The 20,265-nt window shown below is 36.9% G+C and overlaps 1 protein-coding gene across 1 annotated transcript in view; it reads left to right on the top strand.

Moving 5' to 3' along the window:
- The window catches only part of CFAP47 (cilia and flagella associated protein 47), a 963,244-nt gene that overhangs the window by 105,406 nt on the left and 837,573 nt on the right, over positions 1 to 20,265 (top strand). The window contains exons 18-20 of the mRNA XM_069063838.1: positions 9,843 to 9,974; positions 13,326 to 13,403; positions 18,651 to 18,795. Of these exons, the coding sequence (XP_068919939.1) occupies positions 9,843 to 9,974; positions 13,326 to 13,403; positions 18,651 to 18,795 (355 nt within the window). The remainder of the gene's footprint in view (positions 1 to 9,842; positions 9,975 to 13,325; positions 13,404 to 18,650; positions 18,796 to 20,265) is intronic.

The raw sequence follows: 20,265 nt of genomic DNA, 5'->3' as shown, positions 1-20,265 counted from the left end.
TCAGAGGAATATCACACTAGTTCAAAGTAAAAGAAATTTAACTAAACAGGAAAGCAAAATAAATGACAAGAAAGATGTCTCCTTATACATACTGGGGCACATTTCTCTCAGCAGTTCTCTTGCTTCTGATATCAAAAGGAGCACACATATATAGAAAAAAACCTTAAATGTAGAGAAAATAAACTTGGCAAAGGGAACATGTAGGAAACCTTTATCCAGGGAATACATGTATAGCCAGAGCAAAATGTGAACATGGGGTGGGGAGGGACGGCTGCGAGGTAGACCCCTCTCTGTCTCAGATGCTGTTCCCTGCTTGCCACTGGCCTGCCCCAGAATTACTGAGGTCATCTGCTGCCATTAAGCTGCAGGCTTTTGTGTTTGCCTGGTGCAACATTTTCTACTTCGTGCTGACTGCCCTGGTCCTCAGTGGGTTACCTGCTCCTTCTCTCTGGGATCCTTCTGTGGTCACTCAGCTCTCTCTCTGAGTGTCCTCTGCTGCTCTGTTCTGCCATCTACTGGTGGCTTTTCTAATTCTATAAAGAAGTTGCTTCTCATTCAGCACACAATTTCATGAGCCATCTTATTCTTTTCAGATACAAATTCACTGGACTAGCTAGCAGATTTAGGTTAAATCTGTTTTCATATCTAATTGATGGTTTCCTAAGCTGCCTCTCCTGAGTTCAGCAAGCTTTTTGACTTAGGGTGCGGCTATGCTTCCAAGTCCTTTCTGCTCCCAGTTGTGGTCCATGCAAATAATGGCAAGTTCAATTCAATTCAGGTCAACATATATTTATTAGATGCCTATTTTGTACAATGTACTGATCTCAGCTCTTGACATACAAAGACAATAACGAAATAATCTTTACCTTTGAGAAGCTTAGGTTCAGGAGGGGGGAAGGATACAACATGTACAGCAATAAATACAAAAGACACATTAAATAATATGAAGTAATTTCATCTGGGAGAGCTTTTAACTGGGAGCATAGGAGAGATATCAGGAAAGACTTCATGTAGGCAAGAGGTGGTACCTGAGGAATGCTTTGGAGGAGACTACTAATTCTATGAGGTGGAGGTTGTAAATTCCAGATGTGAGTGATCTCTTATTCAAAGACATAATGCTTTAGATGGGGAACAATTAGTGGACAGTGTGACCAGAAGATAGATTGTGTAAAGAGAATTTATAAGATTGAAAAGGTAGGCTGATACTTTATTGAGAATGGTTTTAAAAGCAACGATGATGATTTTGTATTTTGCCCTTAAGGCAATAGAGAAACCTTGAAGAATTCTGACATGATGAGATCTGTGATTTTGGAAGATGAGTTTTGTAGCTGGGTAGAAGATAGATTGGATAGGGAAGAGACTTGCAGGCAGGGAGACCAATTAAAAGACTATTGCAATAATCCAATCATGTGAGAAGTGATGAGAACCAGAACTAGAGTATAGTCTGTTCCAGTAGAGAAAAGAACTGTCTGTATATAAAAGAAGTAGGAAGAGGATTCTGGAAAGATGGCAGAGTAGGTCAGAAATTTCAAGTTCTCAAGATTTTCCTCCAAAAAAAGAGAAAAATAGCACTTATCTCTGGGCGAACATAGAACCATGAAAACAAATAAGAGTAGGGGCAGAACTGGGGTTCTCTTGGGACAATCAGATAAAACCTGGAGAAAAATTCCAGGACAAGATTTCCTCCCAGTGAAGCTTAAACACCTCCAGGCTAGGGTCCCCTTTAACAACTAGCCACATGTCTGCTTAAACAATAATCACAAGAGGCAAACCCTAAGTTTAGTTGGTTTGAGAGGCTGCCTAGCCCCAGCCATAGGAGTTTTTTCTCCAAGGACTGTGATGGGACCTGGTTGTCTGAGTCAGGAAAGGTCCAGGGAACCTCTGTTGACAAGGAATGCCAAACCCAGCTGTGCCTTGAAGAGCAGTGGGGGGCAATAAGGAACCAGCACATGCCCAGTGAGTGCAGAGGCAGTGGTGCAGAAAGCCCCTGACTGTGGTCACTGTTGGAAGTCTTGGTTTACATTCAAGTTCAGAGGGGAGAACTGAAGAGGATCAGAGGCGTGAGGTACCATTCCTCATCCCCCAGGATTAGAGGTGATTATAAAAACTAAATTATAAAAAATGCATAGACAAAGAAAAAAGTATTTAACCATAGAGAACTACTATGGCAATAGAGAAGACCAGGGTTTTTCAGAGGAGGATACTGAAACAAAAAAACCTTCTACTCCAAAGAGAAATGTCAAATGGTCACCTCTCCAAAAAGAATTTATTGAAGAAATCAAATAAGAGAAATGGAGGAAAAATTAAAAACAAAAATAAGAATAATACAAGAAAAATAAGATTATGACAAGAAAGTCAACTAATTAGAAAAGGAGATACAGAATCTTAAAGAAGAAAATGACTCCTTGAAAATCAGAATTGGGCAAGGGGAAGCCAGTAAAGTTATAAGAGATGAAGAAATTAAAAAAAAAATATATGTATATAAAGAATGAAAAAATAGAAGAGAACATGAAACATCTCATAAGAAAAACAATGGACCTAGAGAACAGATCAAGAAGAGAACATAAGAATAATTGGACTACCTGAAAGTTCTGATCAAAAAAACAATCTTGATACAATAATACAAGAAATAATTAAAGAAAATTGTCCTGAAGCATTAGAACAAGAGGGGAAAGTACAAATAGAAAAAAATCCTGAAAAAAAAATCAGATAGACACCTGAAAGAGATCCTGTGAGGAAAACTCACAGAAATATTATAGTTAAATTCCGAAACCCCCAGATCAAGGAGCAACAAGAAAACAAAACCATTTACATATGATGTACCACAATTAGAATCATATGAAACCTAGTGTTGGCAACACTAAAAGATCACAGGTCTTGGAAAACTATACATTGAAGAGCAAAAGAACTGGTCTTTCAATCAAAAATATACCCAGCAAAACTAAGCATAATTTGAATGAAAAAAAGTGGGCATTTGATCAACTGTCACTTTCACGACTCTGTTAGAAAAACAAACAGAAAATCAAAGTAAAATCCTGAACTTAATAGAAGATTTGACATACAAGATCCAAGAGAAATATGAGGTACATACCAATGACCAATTACAAGGGATTAAATAAGGATAGAATGTTTATCTTTTATGTATGGAAAATGTAAAACTTATGTCTGAGATTGTTGCTAGTAATTAAGTAGCTTATAAGAAAGATTGGGGTAGATCTGAGTATGATATGACTTCAAAAGTCATTATTATTTTAGCTGTTCAGGAACAAATACAGGGTAATTAGGTGGGGGAGGAAAGCTGTTAATTCTGGAAACCTTTTATTGGGAATGGGTTTAAGAAGGGAAAAATACACATACATCTAGAAGAGTATAAAAGTCTTCTAAATTCAGGAAGAAAGAAAACTCTAAAGGGGTAGGGAGGGGGGAGAGGAAAAAGGAGGGATCTTTAGAGGGGAAGGGGATGGACTAGGTCAAAGGGGTGTATAAAAGGGTGTTTAGATTTAGGGAAGGATAAGGGAGGGATTGCTGAAGTGGGGGTAGGTTAAGTAATAAGAGGGCAAGGTCGCAGGTAGAAGTAAAGGAGGGTAGTTAGGAGACATAGGGAAAAAGAGATATGTACAAACACAAAAATAAGATTAGGAGTAGAATCTCTTAGGGAAAGTGTATGTTCATGTATGTATGTATATATGTGTATATGTATACATGTATGCATATATCAATACCTGCATATGAATATGTAAGTATTGGAAAATAATATAAATAAATCCATGATCATTTGTAGCCTTGGGGTCAGGGATGGGAGAGGAAGGGGTAAAAAGAAGAAAGTAAAAAGTGTACAGCAGAGAACAAAAGAAAACCTACAAGGAAGCAAAGAAAAGATGGACAGCTTTCAACATATCACATTATTTAATATGTAGGCTTTCTTGAAATGATAAGTTATTGCTATATACTCTGAATCCTCTCCTATGTTCTGCTGTGCACATAACTTTTTTCTTTGTTATTTGTTTGATATTTAAGTTTATAATGTTTCTTTTTCTTTTCTTATCACATATTTAAGTTTTAGTATTTATCTAAAATTTAAAAAAAATTAAAGAGAAGTGGTAGAGGTACAATTGAGGAAATTTAACAGGGAAAAAGATTTAGGGAGTAAAGTAGAAGAGGAAGATTCCAAAATTGTAAATTTTGTTATTGTACTGCCTCCTCCTCACTGCCCCCCCTCCCCCAAAAAAAAGAAACCAAAAAAATATTGAAAGGGGCCTGGGTGGAACTGATGATATTTGTTCTCTTTTTACATTAGTAACTTTTTTTTTACCCTTACATGACTGACTCAGTATCTGTTCCAAACCTTCTCATCTATTTTCAAGCTACCTATACCACTTCTACCCCTCCCTCTCTGGGTAGAGCACATTAGATCATCATGGGACTTCTTCCCCAAGCACCCCAGTCCACCTCTTGCTCAGATTCAACAAGGATCTTCCTTTCTTAATGCTTATGGTTCTAGTCCCCTCCAGGTCCCTATTAATTTAAATCCATAGCCATCTGCCCTGCCATTTTTTCCCAAGGTCCTCAAGGCCTAGTCACCCATTATTCCACTCTTGTCGTGTACCTTAAGAACCATAGAGACTTTTCATCTCTGCTCTGCTGTATGTATTGTCTTTCCTAGTTAAAATATGAACTCTTTGACAGCAGGACTTGTTTCACATTTTTTATTTGTATTCCTTCTACTTAGCACAATGCTTAGCACATAGTAAGTGCTTAATTATTATTATTATTATTTCATTCAGTTCAATTCTCAACAGAGGATCTCACTACTGAAAAAACATTAAGGCTATTTGTTGTCATTTTCCTCTTCTCTCTAGTTCTATACTTGAAATCAATCCAGCATCATTAATCCCCTTCCCAACCCCAACTTTCTCCTCCTTCATTCCAGACTTAGAGAAATAGATGTCCTATTCTTTCAAACATCATCACCTCTTTTTTTGGCCTGGGTTACATCCCACCTCTTTTGAAAGTCTTTCCCTTCTGCCATTTCTTCTATTTACCAATTTCAGCCTGTTACTGCTAGTTTCTTCTGTAATGTCTGAAAACATACTAAGATTGCTCCCATCTATTTTTTTTTGAGATGTGTCTCCCTATTTTCCTCAGGCAGGAAGTACAGTGACCACTCTTGGACCCAATACCAATACTGATTTCCATGGAAGATTTAACATGCTTCCTTTTTTTTCTGCTCTGGTGTGACTTTTCCCCTTATGTACCTTTGTGACTTTCCAGTTCTAGACAGTTAAGGACTGTCACCTAGGGAGTAAAGGTAGAATTCCTTTCCCTGGCATTGAAGGCCATGGGAAAGGGCCATGGGAAGTCTGTTACCCCACACTTTTTTCTAGCCTTATCTCAGATTTTCCCTTTGGCAACTCTTTGCTCCAGTTGAACAAAACTAATCTGTGTCTGAAAGCTTTTTTAATTTTGTGCTCTAGCTCATACTGTTCCTCCTTACCTAGATGCTAAAGTCACAATATTGGTGCCAAATTTAGTGTGAACACCTGATTGGTTTCAGTCCTACTGCAACTCACAACTCCTGATCACAAGAAATCCAACAACCTCAGCTTTCCTCTGTAGCAAGGATTATAGGCATGTACCATACCACACCTGACAATCACTTCCATCTTTAAAAAAGCCTGTATTTGTGTAAGCACAAGCAAGGTGGAATTTTCATTGTTTTCTTTTTGGAGTTCAGTTTCCCAGGTTCAGGCTAAATTGTAAAAATCTAAAGGACTAATCACCTTTGAACCCTGATAATTCACAGCCGTGCCAAGTCAAGTAGGTTTCATACCTTCTGTCTTTGAGCCAACCAGGGGCTGAGTCTTTGTTATATATTCTGGGAGTGTGGCATTTTGCTTTGGGGGTTCACTCATGAGAAGGATCTTTTGATTCCCTGCTCAAGATCCTGAGTAACCGTTTGTTAAGAGGCCCTCTCCCCGACTGCTTAGATGTCTGTGCTCCCTTGATCCAGTGCTATGTATGTAAACTGTATAGCAATATTGCTATGTTCAGACAACTAGAGCCCTGTCTGTTGGCCTTTGTGCTAATTTCTATGCTTGTATTTTCTATACTCACTTCTTTCTCTGTAATTAAAATAGGATTTTTAACCCCTTTAAAGCAGTTTTTCCTTTAAAATCAGATCAAAGAACCTGTGCTAGCAGGCCAACCTGGGTATGCTAGGGTGCTTGCTAATACAATTTTGTGCTTGTATCTCTTCAAGGTACTTACTATTCTATATCTTTCCTCCATTCTATATAATTGTTTGTGTCCTTTAAAAAACAATTTAAACTTGTTTTCATTTTCTTACCTTACACTGATTTCTTTGACTATCCTTTCTAGCACTGCAAGTGTGAGAAATGAGCATAAGGTGAGAAACTTCCTGAATTATTCATTCAAGTAAAACTACTCATTTCAAGGTTTACCTTGTGAAATCTAAGGCCTTTTCTCAGTCCCTGTCCTTGAATGCTTGGTGCCATTTGATTATATTGAACAATCCCTCCTTGTACACATCTTCTCCTCCCTAGTTTTTTGTGACACTGATCCCCAGGTTCTCCCTCTACCTCTCTGGCTGTTCCTTCTTGGTCTGCTTTTCTAGAACCATCCTTGTTCTGTGCCTTATGTACGTACTGATAGACTTACGAACTGTATTCTGAGTCCCCTGGTCTTCTCTCTCTTGTCACTCTTCTGGTGACATCGTTTCCCACAATTCAACTCTAACCTCTCTACAAGTTACTCCCAGATCTATATCTAGCCCCAGTTTCTCTCTTGAATACTTCTCCAGGAACTGTTAGTTAATCAAATAACATTAATTAAGCTTCTTCTCTGTGGCAGAAATTGTGTTAAGTGCTGAAGATAGAGAAACAAGAAACAGTGAAGAAAATATGTATGAGCAGAATTCAAAGTGATTTTTGGGAGGCTAGGCACTAAGAGCTGTTAGTAGTAGGAAAGACTTCCCATAGAAGGTGAGGCACTTAAGCCTGAGTCTTGAAGGAAATGAGTTATTCTAAGAGGGAAAGGTGAGTACCTTCCTGGCACTGGAAACAGTTTGCACACAGGCAAAGAAGTGGGTAACGTGATATTATTTGCCACCAAGAGGAAAAAAGATGGTTTAGCTGGACCATAGAGTATGTAAAAGGGTTATTATTTATTATAAGGGTCAAAAGGTAAGTTGGAGTTAGGTTGTGAAGGATTTCAAATGTCAAACAGTTTATGCTTGATCTTTGAGAAACTGAGGAGACACTGGAGTTTATTGAGTAGAGATTGACATGGTCAGATCCATGCTTTTGGAAAATCAGTTTTGCAGCTGTACAGAAAAGGGAAATTAGAAATCTTAAAATAGTGCAGAGGGAAGGTGATGAGGGTCTAAACTAGAGGGGAAGGTGCAGTGTGATTAGAGAGAAGGTTTAGAAGTACAGATAATATTCTCAAGGTTTGGAACCGAATTGATATGTGGGGTAAAGGAGAGTGAAGAATTGAAGATGACTTTGAAGTTTTGAACCTTTGTAGCCTAGAAGGATGGTGACCATTTTGACAGAAATAGGATGGTATGAAAGATGAGTGAGTTTTGAGGAAAGGATTTGTTGAGTTTTAGATGCCTATAGAAAACTAGGTGGAGAATGTCTGGCAGACTGTTGCTAATGTGGGACACAATCTCAATTGAGACTAGTCTGGATATAGATTTGGGAATCACCCTCAGTTTTTTTTTTCTCCCTGACCTCTGATATCCATGTTGGTGCTACCTGTAAATTATAACGTTAATCCTTTTCTCTATTCATATGGCTAAAACCCTTGTTCAGGCCCCTCTTGCCTCTTTCCTGGACTATTGTAATGACCTGCTAATTGGAGTCCCTGCATTCAATCTCTCTCTCTCCAAACCATCTTCTGAATTGCTGCCAGAATGATATGGTCTAAGCCTTGAATTCTAAGGCGTAGACCATGCCACTCTCCTATTTAGACTCTCCAGTGGCTCCCCTTTGCTGCTAGGATGAAATGCAGATTTGTCTATTTAGTTCCTTGAAATATGGTTCCAGCCTACCTTAACAGTATTATTGAACATTGCTTTCCTTCACACTCTAGGTCTGTGTGGGGAACCTGTGGCCTTGAGACCACATGTGGCCTTCTAGGTCCTTGGATGAGGCTTTTTGACTGAATCCAAGTTTTACAGAACAAATCCTTTTATTAAGGGGGTTTATTCTGTGAAGTTTGGATTCAGTCAAAGGGGCACACATGGCCCTCTAGGTCCTCAAGTGTGACTCTTTGAATCAAAAAAATCATGATGAAGTTTGGATTCAAAGGACCACACTTGAAGATCGAGAGGGCCACATGTGGCCACAAGGCCACAGGTTTCCCACCCCTGTTCTAGACAAAATGTCTTGCTAGGTATTCCCAGTATATAACATTGCATTATGGTCCATCTCTATGCTTTTACACAAACTGTATCTAGTGCTCAGAATGTGCTTCTTTCCTACTTTCACCTCATAGAATCCTTATCTCCCTTCAAAGGTCAGGTCAAAGGATTCCTGTTATATTCCTCCAGTTGTTAAATACCTTTCTACTCCTCCCTACCACTAATTACTTTTTATATAGTCTATTAAACTTTTTATGAACGTGCAATGTGTTCTAACACATTTTAGTCTCCTTTAAGGCAAAGATAAGTTTAGTTGCTATGTCTTTGTAGCCTGAATGCCTCACACGGTGCCCAGACACATAACAGGCACTTAATAAATATCTTTATATATGTGTATATTCACATAATCTGTAACGTCAATAAGAGAGAAGTTTTGCGAAAGAAAAAAAGTCACTGAAAAGTGGTGTCTTCAAGTAAGTTTTGGTCTTAGTCTTGTTTGCATCAAGGCGGGAGTCTTAGGCAATGGCTTAGACCTCCTTTTATTTACTCTCATGCCTGTAAGTTAGCTGTATAGTAATTGTCACACAGACTGCTTCTTATCTCACGACCCTTTCTAAGCCTTGTTATGTGAGAGTAAGAAAAACTAACAGCCAAAGTGGGGGTTGCTAGCCCTGCAACTTCAATTCAGGGTGAGTGGGAGAAGAGAGCTTTAACAGGGAGGTGGAGAAGGGCTGGGTAGACAGTCCCTTTTCTTCCTATTCTATTCAGTGGGAAGCAACTGAATACTGGGCTGGTCACTGTCTCTATGTTCTCTAATTAAAGAACTGACAGAGTAAATATTAAAAAAAATATATTAAACAAGTGATTGTTGTTATAATCTTATTTGAAATCATTTTACTTCTAATTTTAAAGCTTTATTGAGATTCCTTAATCCTTAGATTAGCTTTCCTTTACAATCACAATTCTTGAGTCAACAAAAGAAAAAAAAAACGAAGAGGGGGAAATGTAATAATTTTCTCCTCCACTTAGCACATTTAGATGTAGAATAAAATTAATTTCTGAGTAGGGGAAAATACATAAAAATATATACTTAGTATATGCTTATTGATTGATAATATCTGAAAATGAAGTATATTCATGATGATTTTTATGATTAATGAAACAAAAATTTTTTGTTCTTCCATTGAATCACTGCTAAGACATTTTTAAAGATGTAGGTGTATACCTCAAATTTCTGTGTTTGATCCTTGTCTTGTAAATAATATTCAAAGTCAAAATCCTCTGTACAAATTTCTACACTTAATTTGGAAAATGATGTACATTTAGTAGTTTTTCAGTGATAAGTTATGATATGTTAGCTTTTCTTGGATTGTGTAGTCCAGCAAATAGTTTGGAAAACTCTTCCAACAGCGACTTGAAGGGATGAGTTAACATTTCCACAAATTTCCACTTTCAGATTTGTGACAAAGAGCTTCTGCCTTTCATTAAGATCACTCCATCTCATGGCATAATACCTGTAGGGGGCTTAACTCCGCTTAATATCGCCTGTACACCATATTTTTCAGAGAGATTTGATACCAAAGCAAAGGTATGAGAATTTTTATTTGTGGTATTTAAAATATTATAACAGAATCATAGGAGCTATTTTTAATTATTTTGCAAAAAATTGTTTTGCTCAATTTGGGGGTTTTGATTTCAGTATTTGTCATATTTGTATATTGAGAGTTTAGAGGACAGCAGCTCTTAGAATTGCAACAGGAATAATATTGAATAATATTGACTGTTGATCTCCCCAAATTGTGAAGCTTAGCCATAGAAACTGCTCAGAAGAAATTGTAATTAAGTGACATTTTACCACAGTTCTTTGCTGGCTATGCTCAGGATTGATAGTTTTGTAAACTGAACTCAGGGGAACTAGGGTGTAGATAGACAAGCAGGGAGGGGCGAGAAGTGGGGAGCTTTTAAGGCTGCCCTGGACAGGAGTATAGGCTTCCTTCAACCTGGCAGAAGCAGCAGAATTCTGATTCTAGATCTTTAATATAAGTTTTTTTTGGTCTGGTGCTGTTCAAACATTTTCTACTCTATCTAAAAACTTTTCTCATGGAAGAAGCCACTGCTATTTTACTTCTTATCAATAACAAAATGTTGCTCATTTTTGTTTCCCTTCCCTGGACCTCTGTTCCAGGTTCCCCCTCCCACCCCCAGTCTCCCATCAATTGCTGACTATAGTATAGCCTTTTGGTGGTACTGCAGAGATGCCATAGAACAATTTTTAAATCAATCACCAAGGCAATAAGCATTTATTAAGTGCTTACTATCTTCCATGCACTGTGCTGAACTTTGAGGATACAAAGAATGACAAAATTTGGATGGAGGGACCTTTCTTCTGTTGAAGTCCCTAATTCTTTTGTGTTAATTCTAAATCATTTAATGACTGATTAAATTGCAGGGAAAATCTGTATGACATTAATGTCTAATGTATTTTATAGCTCACATGAAATATTCTACTGCCTTATGTTCTAGGAATTATATAAATGAAATGAAATTACCTTGACTTTAAAAAATCCCTTACAGAGTATATTAAACTGATTAATAAAAAAATTCTTAAATGACAGATTCTGATTTTATTAAATTGTGAAATGTTATATTGCTAACCTTTAACATGGTAATCAGAAATAGAATTTTAAAAAATTAAACCAGTGTGTTGACTATTTATCTGTAGAAAAACTGACTTAATTGTCTCCTTCAACTTTCTATAATAATATTATGTAGCTTAAGTTAGAAATAATTTGAATCCAAATAAATAAAAAGTTCAAGTAACTTTTCTCATATATTGTGCTTTTTCTGAGACAAATGACAAACAAGCTGCTACTAATTTCATTGTTTTGTTTAAATGAATTGTTTAATTTACTTCCAATACATATTATCAGGTTAGTTTAAGACCTGCTAACTTGATGCCTTTAATATATACAAAGTAGTAACAATGATGACTCTGACCATTTCATGAGACCATTAAGAACTCCAAATGAAATAATGCTAGATGAAGTAGATATTGTAAAAGTATAATAATCCCCATTTTTCTTAGAGGGCAGTGAATGTGGGAGAGGTGGGCACCTTCATTGTCCGTGCTTCTGTAGTCAGTATTTGTAAAGCTGGTGAGCCAGCCTTGGGTCCACTCCTTCAGACTCCTTCTTCAAGGCTCTTTCTAGTATGTCATACTGCCTTTCAGACTCCTCAAACAAAGATCTGATTTACCTTCAGTTTGGTGTTGTGGCTTAGTTACCAAAAAAAGTTTTGTATAGTATTGTTGTATGGTAATTCAACTGATCATGTGATGTTTTAAAAGTTTGAGAGATGTAGTTTCCAGGTAATTTATTATTTTATTAATAAGGCTGCCTACCATGTTATTAACAGAAGAGGTCAATGGCACCTTCGAATGCCAAAGGAGCCCCCCCCCAGTGGTGATGGGCTCATAGTTTATATACCCTTGGAAGAATGGATGTTCCTAAGGGTGACAATCAACAGTAATTGGTTAAAAATTAATCAGAGAATTAATATTATAATGAGAGGTGGGTTATATTCCAATGAGGGTCTTGAGATCTATAACACTGAGCACCCAAATCTTGGTTAAAGAGACATCAATTTCTATATCACCTGCCTGACAAAAGGGAGAATATACATTTTCCCAGACTTCTCAGAGTAAGCACAATGAGCAAGAATCTATCCTAAACTTAGAATTTCTTTTTCTTGGTAAGTCTTTGAGAAAGATTTCCCACACTGGTTGATTTCTGGATGAGGAAATAGAAAAGGAGGAAAACCTTGGTCCTGATTAATTTCTCTCAATCAGAAGAATATTTAATGGCGGCTAGTTGGCACAATGAATAGAGCATCAGCCCTGAAGTCAGGAGGACCTGAGTTGAAATCTAGCCTCAGACACAACACAAAAATTAGCCGCGTGACCTTGGGCAAGTCACTTAACCCCAATTGCCCCACAAAAAGCAAAAAAAAAAAAAAAAGAATATTTAGTCACAAATCCTATTTCTTAATAATTCCAGATAAACTGGATTTCCTTTTTGCATATAAAATGAATGAATGAGAAACATTCATGTTGGGTCACTCTCCACAGAATTGCATCTGTATTCCTAGCCATGAACTTTTACTCTTATGGCTGACAATGCTGTAGAGAAAGAGTATTTGGTACAATGAGGAGATTGGCTTCTGAGGTGGCATTCAGATCTAGATTTTTGACCTTTGTATAATTCCAGAAATACTATATGTGCCTGAGGTTTTGCTCTGAAATTTTTCACATTCAGTAGAGCTAAAAGGAATTTCTTTAGGAAAGACCGTTTTTCTCTTCCTTTGTATCACGGGCACTTAGCACAGCACCTATGAAATGCTTACTAAATGCTGGCTACCTTGACTAGACTCGACATGAAACACTTTGAAGAAGTCATTGTTATACTGATTTTCTTTCAATAGGAAGAAAAATGGTAAATTGAGTATTTTATTTGGTTTAATTTTGAAGAATACATTGAATTTTTTAAGGTTGAAGTTTATCAAAATTAATAGTCACATGGATAGAGTAGTTCCACAAATACTTAGTTATTTTAATTTTGGATAGTGTTGCTGTGACTACTTGAACATTATGTTTTCCATGCTTCAATTCCTTCTTATTTGTTTGATTCACAAATAGATATCTGGTATTTACTAGATTCCTGATAAATGCTAACTGACTATGACTATGACTCCCCTCCATGGGCATGAATTATAAGTAGCAACAATTCAAAGGAAAATATAAGAATGAATTAGATCAAATTTACAAGGTACTCTAATACTCTGCATTCTTCCATGTTAGACATTTTAACTTTTTTTTTCTTAAGTCAATCTTGATTATATGGTGCTTCATTCTTATAACATTTATCTTTTTCTTAAAAATTAGGTGATAATACGCCACGGAAACGAATTAGACCTTAGGATTGGTGGCTGTATAGATATTGCTGATGTAGTTATCAGCCTGGTGAGTGTGCTTATTGTTGGTTTTTTCATTTTCTTAGAGTAATATTTTTCATTGATTCTTTGGTCATCAACTTTTATTTCTTTTAACTCATATTTTAGTTCAATAACATAATATCATTGCTCATGTTAAGATACTGCTTTTAACAGTAGTAAACTTGCAAACTATTGGTGGACATGTGATAGCTATTGACTGAAGAGTTTAATATTTGCAAATCTGCTTCTATGTGTTTGCCACCTCTCCTCATCCTCTGCACTTCTCCCAACCCCTCAACACCATTCAGTTTCTGATACCCATATTGAAGGCCAATTGATTGGCATAGATATTTGTTTAATGCTGTGCCTCAAAGAATCCTTTATGTGTTCTGTTCTCTCTGCTAGGAAAATTCCCCACTTTATGTTATTATATTATGACTGCTTTAATATTGTGCTGTTATAATTCTGCCTGAGCTCCAGTTCAGTATTTCCAGCTGTCTGACAGACATTTTTATCTGCATGTTCCAGGTAGATAGGCATTTCAAACTCAATATATTCAAAACAGAACTCATTCTATTTCTTCCTAAATGTACCTCTTCTATTATCTTCCCTACTTTTCTGTTTAGGGCACCATTTTCCCAGGAATCTGATTCTGTAACCTAGGAGTTGTCCTTTGTTTTTCACTCTCATTCACCCACCTCTACCATATGCTATAATTTGCCAGGTCTTGTTGATTGAATCTTTTCAACATCCCTCAAATCTGTCCCTTTCTTTCTACTCATACCACAACCATGCTAGTCCATGCTTGATTATTTTTCCTGAACTATTGCAATAGCCTCATAATTATTTGAGTTGAATACAGCCTCTTTCTTTTCTTATCTATTCTTATCACAGCTATTACATTGGTAAAGTACTGTTCTGATCATGTCATTCCCCTACTCAAGAAGCTTCAATGGCTCCTTCGATAATAAGATGTACTATTTAAAAGCTTTTCACAATCGGACTGCAGCCTATCTTTCCATGTTTACTATGCATGATTTTCCATTGTAGTCAAACTAGTGCCATTTACTAGTGCTTTTCCCTGGATGTGATCATTTCTCCTTTCTATCTATGCATTTAGACAGGCTATTCTTCATGAGATGCTATTTACAAAGTGTTTAGCACAGTGTCTGGAACATAGTAGGTGCTTAATAAATGCTTGTTCCCCTGCCTTCCCTGGAATATTCTTCCTCACTTCTATATGTTGGATCTCCCAGCTCTTTTTAAGGCTCACCTCAATGGCTGCATACTTCAAGAAGCCTTTTCCTTATTCTCCTAGTTAGTTTCCTCTCCCCCAAATCATTGTGCATTTATTTTGTATGTGTCCTTTATTTACTATGTGTGAACAGGCTTTTTACTTTAGTAGAATGTAAGCTTCTTGAAAGCAGAGGCTATCTTGCTTTTGTATCTATGTTCCCAGTGCCTAGCACAGTCTCTGGCACAGAGTAGATGGTTCATAAATGTTTATTGATGGATTTAATGATAAATTTCCATATGGACAGTTATAATGTTTTGAGCATTGCTTCAGAGCTAGGAGGTCAACTTTATTTAATCAAACAAACACATATTAAGTGCCCACTGTAATAGACTGTAGGCTAGTCACCATTCTAGAACTTCATTTTTTATAATCTCGACTAGCCATTTGGTATAGGACTTAGTCCAGGTCTGTTTCCTGTTGTTGTCCTGCTTTTGGTTTGTAAATGGAACAAAACATGACAATTATAGATTATCTAACAGTTAACCATAGAAGGTTGACTTAGCCATAGCATGGAAAAGATATGCAGTAAGGATTTAGCATTGATTCTAGTGAGTGTTGGTCTTGTTGACACACTGGTTACGCCTGAGGGAAAGACACCCTTGCCTGGCTTTTGTACTTAAGGCCACCAGGAAGCTATATCACTGGCCTGAGCCTTAGTTTCCCAAACCAACCAATTTAATCTCAAACATGGTTTCAATTCCTAAAACTAATCTAGCCTATATGGAAGATATTGCCTCTACCATATCTAATTCCTTGGTGGTTAGATCCTAAAGGTCTTCTAAAAGACATTCTACCATTTATGTAGCTTTAGGGGGATTACTAGACAACTCTTAATATTGGAGGCATGAATCTGGCATGGGCAACATTATAAAAACAAAAAAGCAGAAAGATAGTAAAAAGACAACTAGCAATATAATGACTTTCTGAAGGTATAACAGAGAAGAGAATATGAAGGAGAATGAAGTTCAGACATTAAACTTTGCATTCCCACTCCAAAAGTATTGAACCTTGAATCATAACATAATCTGGTTCAAGTAGATGATACAAAATCTTTGCAGTTCACAGTCAGTATTCCAATGTAAAGTATGGATAGGAATAGTGCTGGTAACACCATGGCCACAGTATCGATGAGGACACTTTTGCACAGACACTGCTCCTTATCATGAGTCAGGATCATCTTTGCCACTCTTCATGCCACTGCTCACCCAATTCAGTCTGGTTCCATTTGCTATTCCACTGCCTGCTTCCTACTTTATCACTTGCTACTGGATCCCCTCCTCTCTTGGCATCAATTTCTGCTTCCTTATGACAGGTCTTAGAAATTACTCTCTCCCATCATTCTGTGATTAAAAATCCTGCCTCTTCTGTGCCAGAGCCTCAGGTGTCTTCATCTCTTGTGTTAGTGCTGAGCACTGCCCCCTTATACTGGGTGAAGTTCTGCCACGGGCACTATCACTGCTGGGGTCTGAGAGTTCTCTCATGCCAGGATCAAACACTACTCCATGCTTAACTGAATTCTACCAGAGCACTGCTGGGGTCTGAATGCTTCCCATTTATGCCAAGGCTGAGTGACGCTGCTAGGGCCTGAGCGATTTACCCCTATGTGGGGGCTGAGCATTGCTTCCTTATGCTAGGCTGAATCCTTCTACAGATGCTGTTTTCCCACTATGCTGAGGTCTACACTGAGGGAGAGGGGTAGAAGCCTCTGTACCTCTCATTGGAAGTCACAGAAAGAGAATTACAATTCATAGGAGCAAAACAGGATGCTATCTCTCCTTTTAAACTGATGCTCTCCCTCCTTTACCCAGCCTGGTGAATTAGCTGGAAGATTTGTCTCTATCTTAAATTCCAGAAAGGTCTTTGGACTCCTAGGGATTGAAGTCATTCATTGTCCTTTCAAATGTCTGCTCTGGTACCTTGATAAGAGTCATAGTCAAATCTACATGACACAATTTGTTTTTGGCAGCTAGGTGGCACAATAGAGAGAGTGCCTGGCCTTAAGTTGGGAAGACCCAAGTTCTAATCCAGTCTCAGACATTCACTAGCTAACTATGTGCCCCTGGGAGAGTCACTTCTCCTCTGTTTGCCTTTGTTTCCCCATCTGTAAAATAGAAATAATAATAGTACCTGCTTTCCAGGGTTGTTATGAGGATCAAATGAGATAATAATTGTAAATGCCTGGCACATAGTAAGTTTTATAAAAATGTTAGCTATTCTCATTGAATAATGTATAAAAAACTTCAAGCAATTCCTTTGGCAAAATTCTTATAGAACTTCCAAATTCCTGTCTTTAGGGAAGACCCAGCCTAATACAGCTAGTGATCTTGGAAGTCACTATCCTCTTGAAGAACAGAAATTATGCAAATTCAACAAGCATTTAACAACTTAAGGGCATGGACATTAAAGATACTGAACTTATTCACATTTGTCTCTATTTCCTGAATGCTCTCACAGTTTACTTTTTAATTCTCCTTGGGGCAAGAGGTTATGCTTTACAGAATGTGACCAGCTCTACAAGAAGTACTGAGGCCATCTAGGTTCACCTTCCTCTTAATTGCCCTTCCTCCACTTCAAAGAATCCATTCTTTGGATGGCCAGCGATGCCAGATGTTGTAGGCAAGGCCTGATTCTGGATGATCTAACATTGCAGTTTCAGGTTTGGAATGAAATGGAACTCTTGAAGACCATCTAACAGTTAACAAAAATAAGTTTACTTAATTTGATCATGGGAAGGATACTCATTAAGGATAAAGCATTTATTTATTTGAGTGCCATTTTTCCTGACTTTATGTTGGCCATGTTGGTCAACAACAGCCTGAAGGAGGTTCACCCTTGTCTGACTTTTGGCCACCAGGAAACTATATCAATGGTCCATGCCTTAGGCCTTTGAGCCAGTTAAATACTAACGATGGTTTCAGTTCTAAAACTGGCACAGCCTAGATGACAGATGTTGCTTCTACCTCAGATGTAAAGAATTTGGAGGTCATGTTTAGGTCTAGGAGATTAGAGAGCACTTTTGCTTTATAGACCTTTCTTTGGAGAGTGATGAAATCATCAACCATATCTGTTCTGCCACCCTCACCAAGGATTTAAAGCTTTTTTGTTTTGATTTTCTTTTTTTAGGGTGGATGTAGGGAATGTACTATTTAAAAATCAGAATTAGTTGATAGTTTTCAGTTATGCATTTTTATTAAAACCTTTGATTTTATATGTTTACATCTTACAGCCAAATACATGACATTTAGTATAGGTTCATCACAAGGGTTTATCATAATTCCATAACGTTTGTTCACTTTATGAAGCAGTCCGTGATCAGTTAATTGCATGAGTTATGTAATGATTTATACTCATATTTGATTTATAATTTCCTATCTCCATGATTTTTCATCATTATCATTACCGGCTGAGTGCTGAGTGGAAATAATATCCTATATGTTTGAAAAATCATTTCTGTTACCATCTGCGTTGTCCCTTGATACCTCCTCACTGCTACCACGACAGGTCCAAGATCTTACCATTTCTTCCCTGGCTTACTGGAGTAGTTTTCTAGCTGGCCTTTCTCCATTCTCTACTTCTAAATATTCCTTGTGAATCATTGACAGTTTTATGTTCCAATCACTGCTTTCATCGGGTTACTCTTTTGTTTATTACCCTACAATGCATATAGGGTAATTGTATATTAGTCACATCCTTTTAAAAATTTACTGTATAATAAACAATATAAATGAAAAATGGTGTCATTAAAATTTATCTCTTTAAAATGAGCAGATTGGAATTCATAATAAAGTATTCTTTGAGTAATCCTCCTCACTTAAATGGGTTCTAACATAAACTCTCTTTTTTGGCACAGTTGTACTTCTGAGAATATAATACTGTTAAAATGTTTGATAATATAATTTTAAGCTTGTGTGAGATGTTAACTTTGTTTCTGTATTTCCTACATCTGACTTTTTGTTTTATTTTATTTTTAAATTACAGAGCTTAATAAACTTCCAAGGTGTTTATGTTGGCTCTACAAAGGTTATTCCATTTTTACTAATTAACAGAGGTAAAACACGTGCCCGAGTGGAATTTGATTTATCAAACTATAAAGATTTTACATTGGAATTTAAAGACTATGAAGGTATTTCTTTTCACCATAATGACTTTATGAAGTCATTCATAAAGAAAAATAATTTGAAACATTTGAAAGTATTTTTTACCAATTGATTTAAATGTTACTTTCTTAATGACTTTAGTAACTTCCTTAATGATTTTAGAATAGAATTTTTTGTCCTGTTTAGTAATTAGTAAAAATAATTATTGATCATTTATTATGTGCAACATATTATGCTGTGGGGGAAACAAAGTTTAAAAAGACATAGTCCTAAATCCTTTTGGTCATGGTACACAGTCTAGAATGGTTCAATCTTAGTGTCTGTGAATCCTTGAGAGTAAATATTTGATTGTTAAATTGAAAGGTGCAGATGACAGAACCAAGATTAAAAAAATGTGACTGATTGAGCTGAATCTAAAAAGGTAAATTTAAGGAGGGAAAAGCATAACATTTTAAACTCGGGTTGAAAAATTAGCATTGGTAATACAGAATAAGAGAGATTTAGTGAGAAAAATAGTTTGAATAAAATATGGGGTTTTAGTGGTCTGAAAACTCAGTATTTAAGTCAGAAGTATGATGTCGCAGTCAAAAAATGCTAATGCCATTTTGGCTTACATTAAAAGAGGCATAGCTTTGAAGAGTAAGGAAGTGATAGTGTATCTGTACTTTTCTTTGATCAGAACTCGTCAGTGGTACTATGTTCAATTCTGGGTACCATAGTTTAAGAAGGAAATTGATAAGTGTCCAGAAGAGGGTAACTAGGCTAGTGAAAGGTCTTCATGCTTTATGAAGACTGGCTGAAAAAACTGGAAATGTTTAACCTGAAAAAAGAGAAGACTTGGGAGATATGTGATTTCTATATTCAGGTATATACTGTCATGTAAAAAGAGGCATTAGACTTGTTTTGTTTGGTTCCAGAAGGAAGAACTAGGAGCAATTGGGGAAATTAGTAAAGAGACAAATTTATAGTTGATTTCAGGGAAAAAAAAACCTTTCTAAAAGCTGATGTTTTCCAAATGTGGAATGGGATGCCACCAAGGAGACAGGTAGTGGGTTCTCTCTCCTTGGAGATCTTCTAAAAGAAGCTGGACGACTATTTCACACTTGTGGTATAGTGGGAGTTCCTTTTGCTTATGGATGGTCCCTGAGTTCTCTTCTAACTAAAACTATGTGATCCTATATATCACAGGGTTACATGTATTTGGTAAACAACTGTTAAAGACAGTGACACTGCAAAGGTCAGTGGGTGTATATATTTATAAAATAAAAACAACTGTTAATGACTCATCATTATGTTGCCATTCCTTACAAGAATGATCAAGTATAACACACGACTGATTGAGGTGATGTCTCTTTCTCTGTGTCTGTCTGCCCTTGCTTCTCTTTCCCTCCCTCTGTCTGCCTCTCTGTCTCTGTCTTCTCATTTATTTTCCGCTAGACTTGTGATGTCATCAGTGTAGGAAACCTCCAGGTGAGACTCTCTACCAATGCCTATCA

The sequence above is a fragment of the Petaurus breviceps genome, unplaced genomic scaffold (genome assembly GCF_028583685.1).
Source record: "Petaurus breviceps papuanus isolate PSGF00001 unplaced genomic scaffold, PetGlider_PUasm1.0 90603, whole genome shotgun sequence".
In the NCBI taxonomy this organism is placed as follows: Eukaryota; Metazoa; Chordata; class Mammalia; order Diprotodontia; family Petauridae; genus Petaurus; species Petaurus breviceps.
The sequence above is the reverse complement of the archived record's forward strand: the minus strand, read 5'-3'. Positions and strand labels throughout refer to the sequence as shown.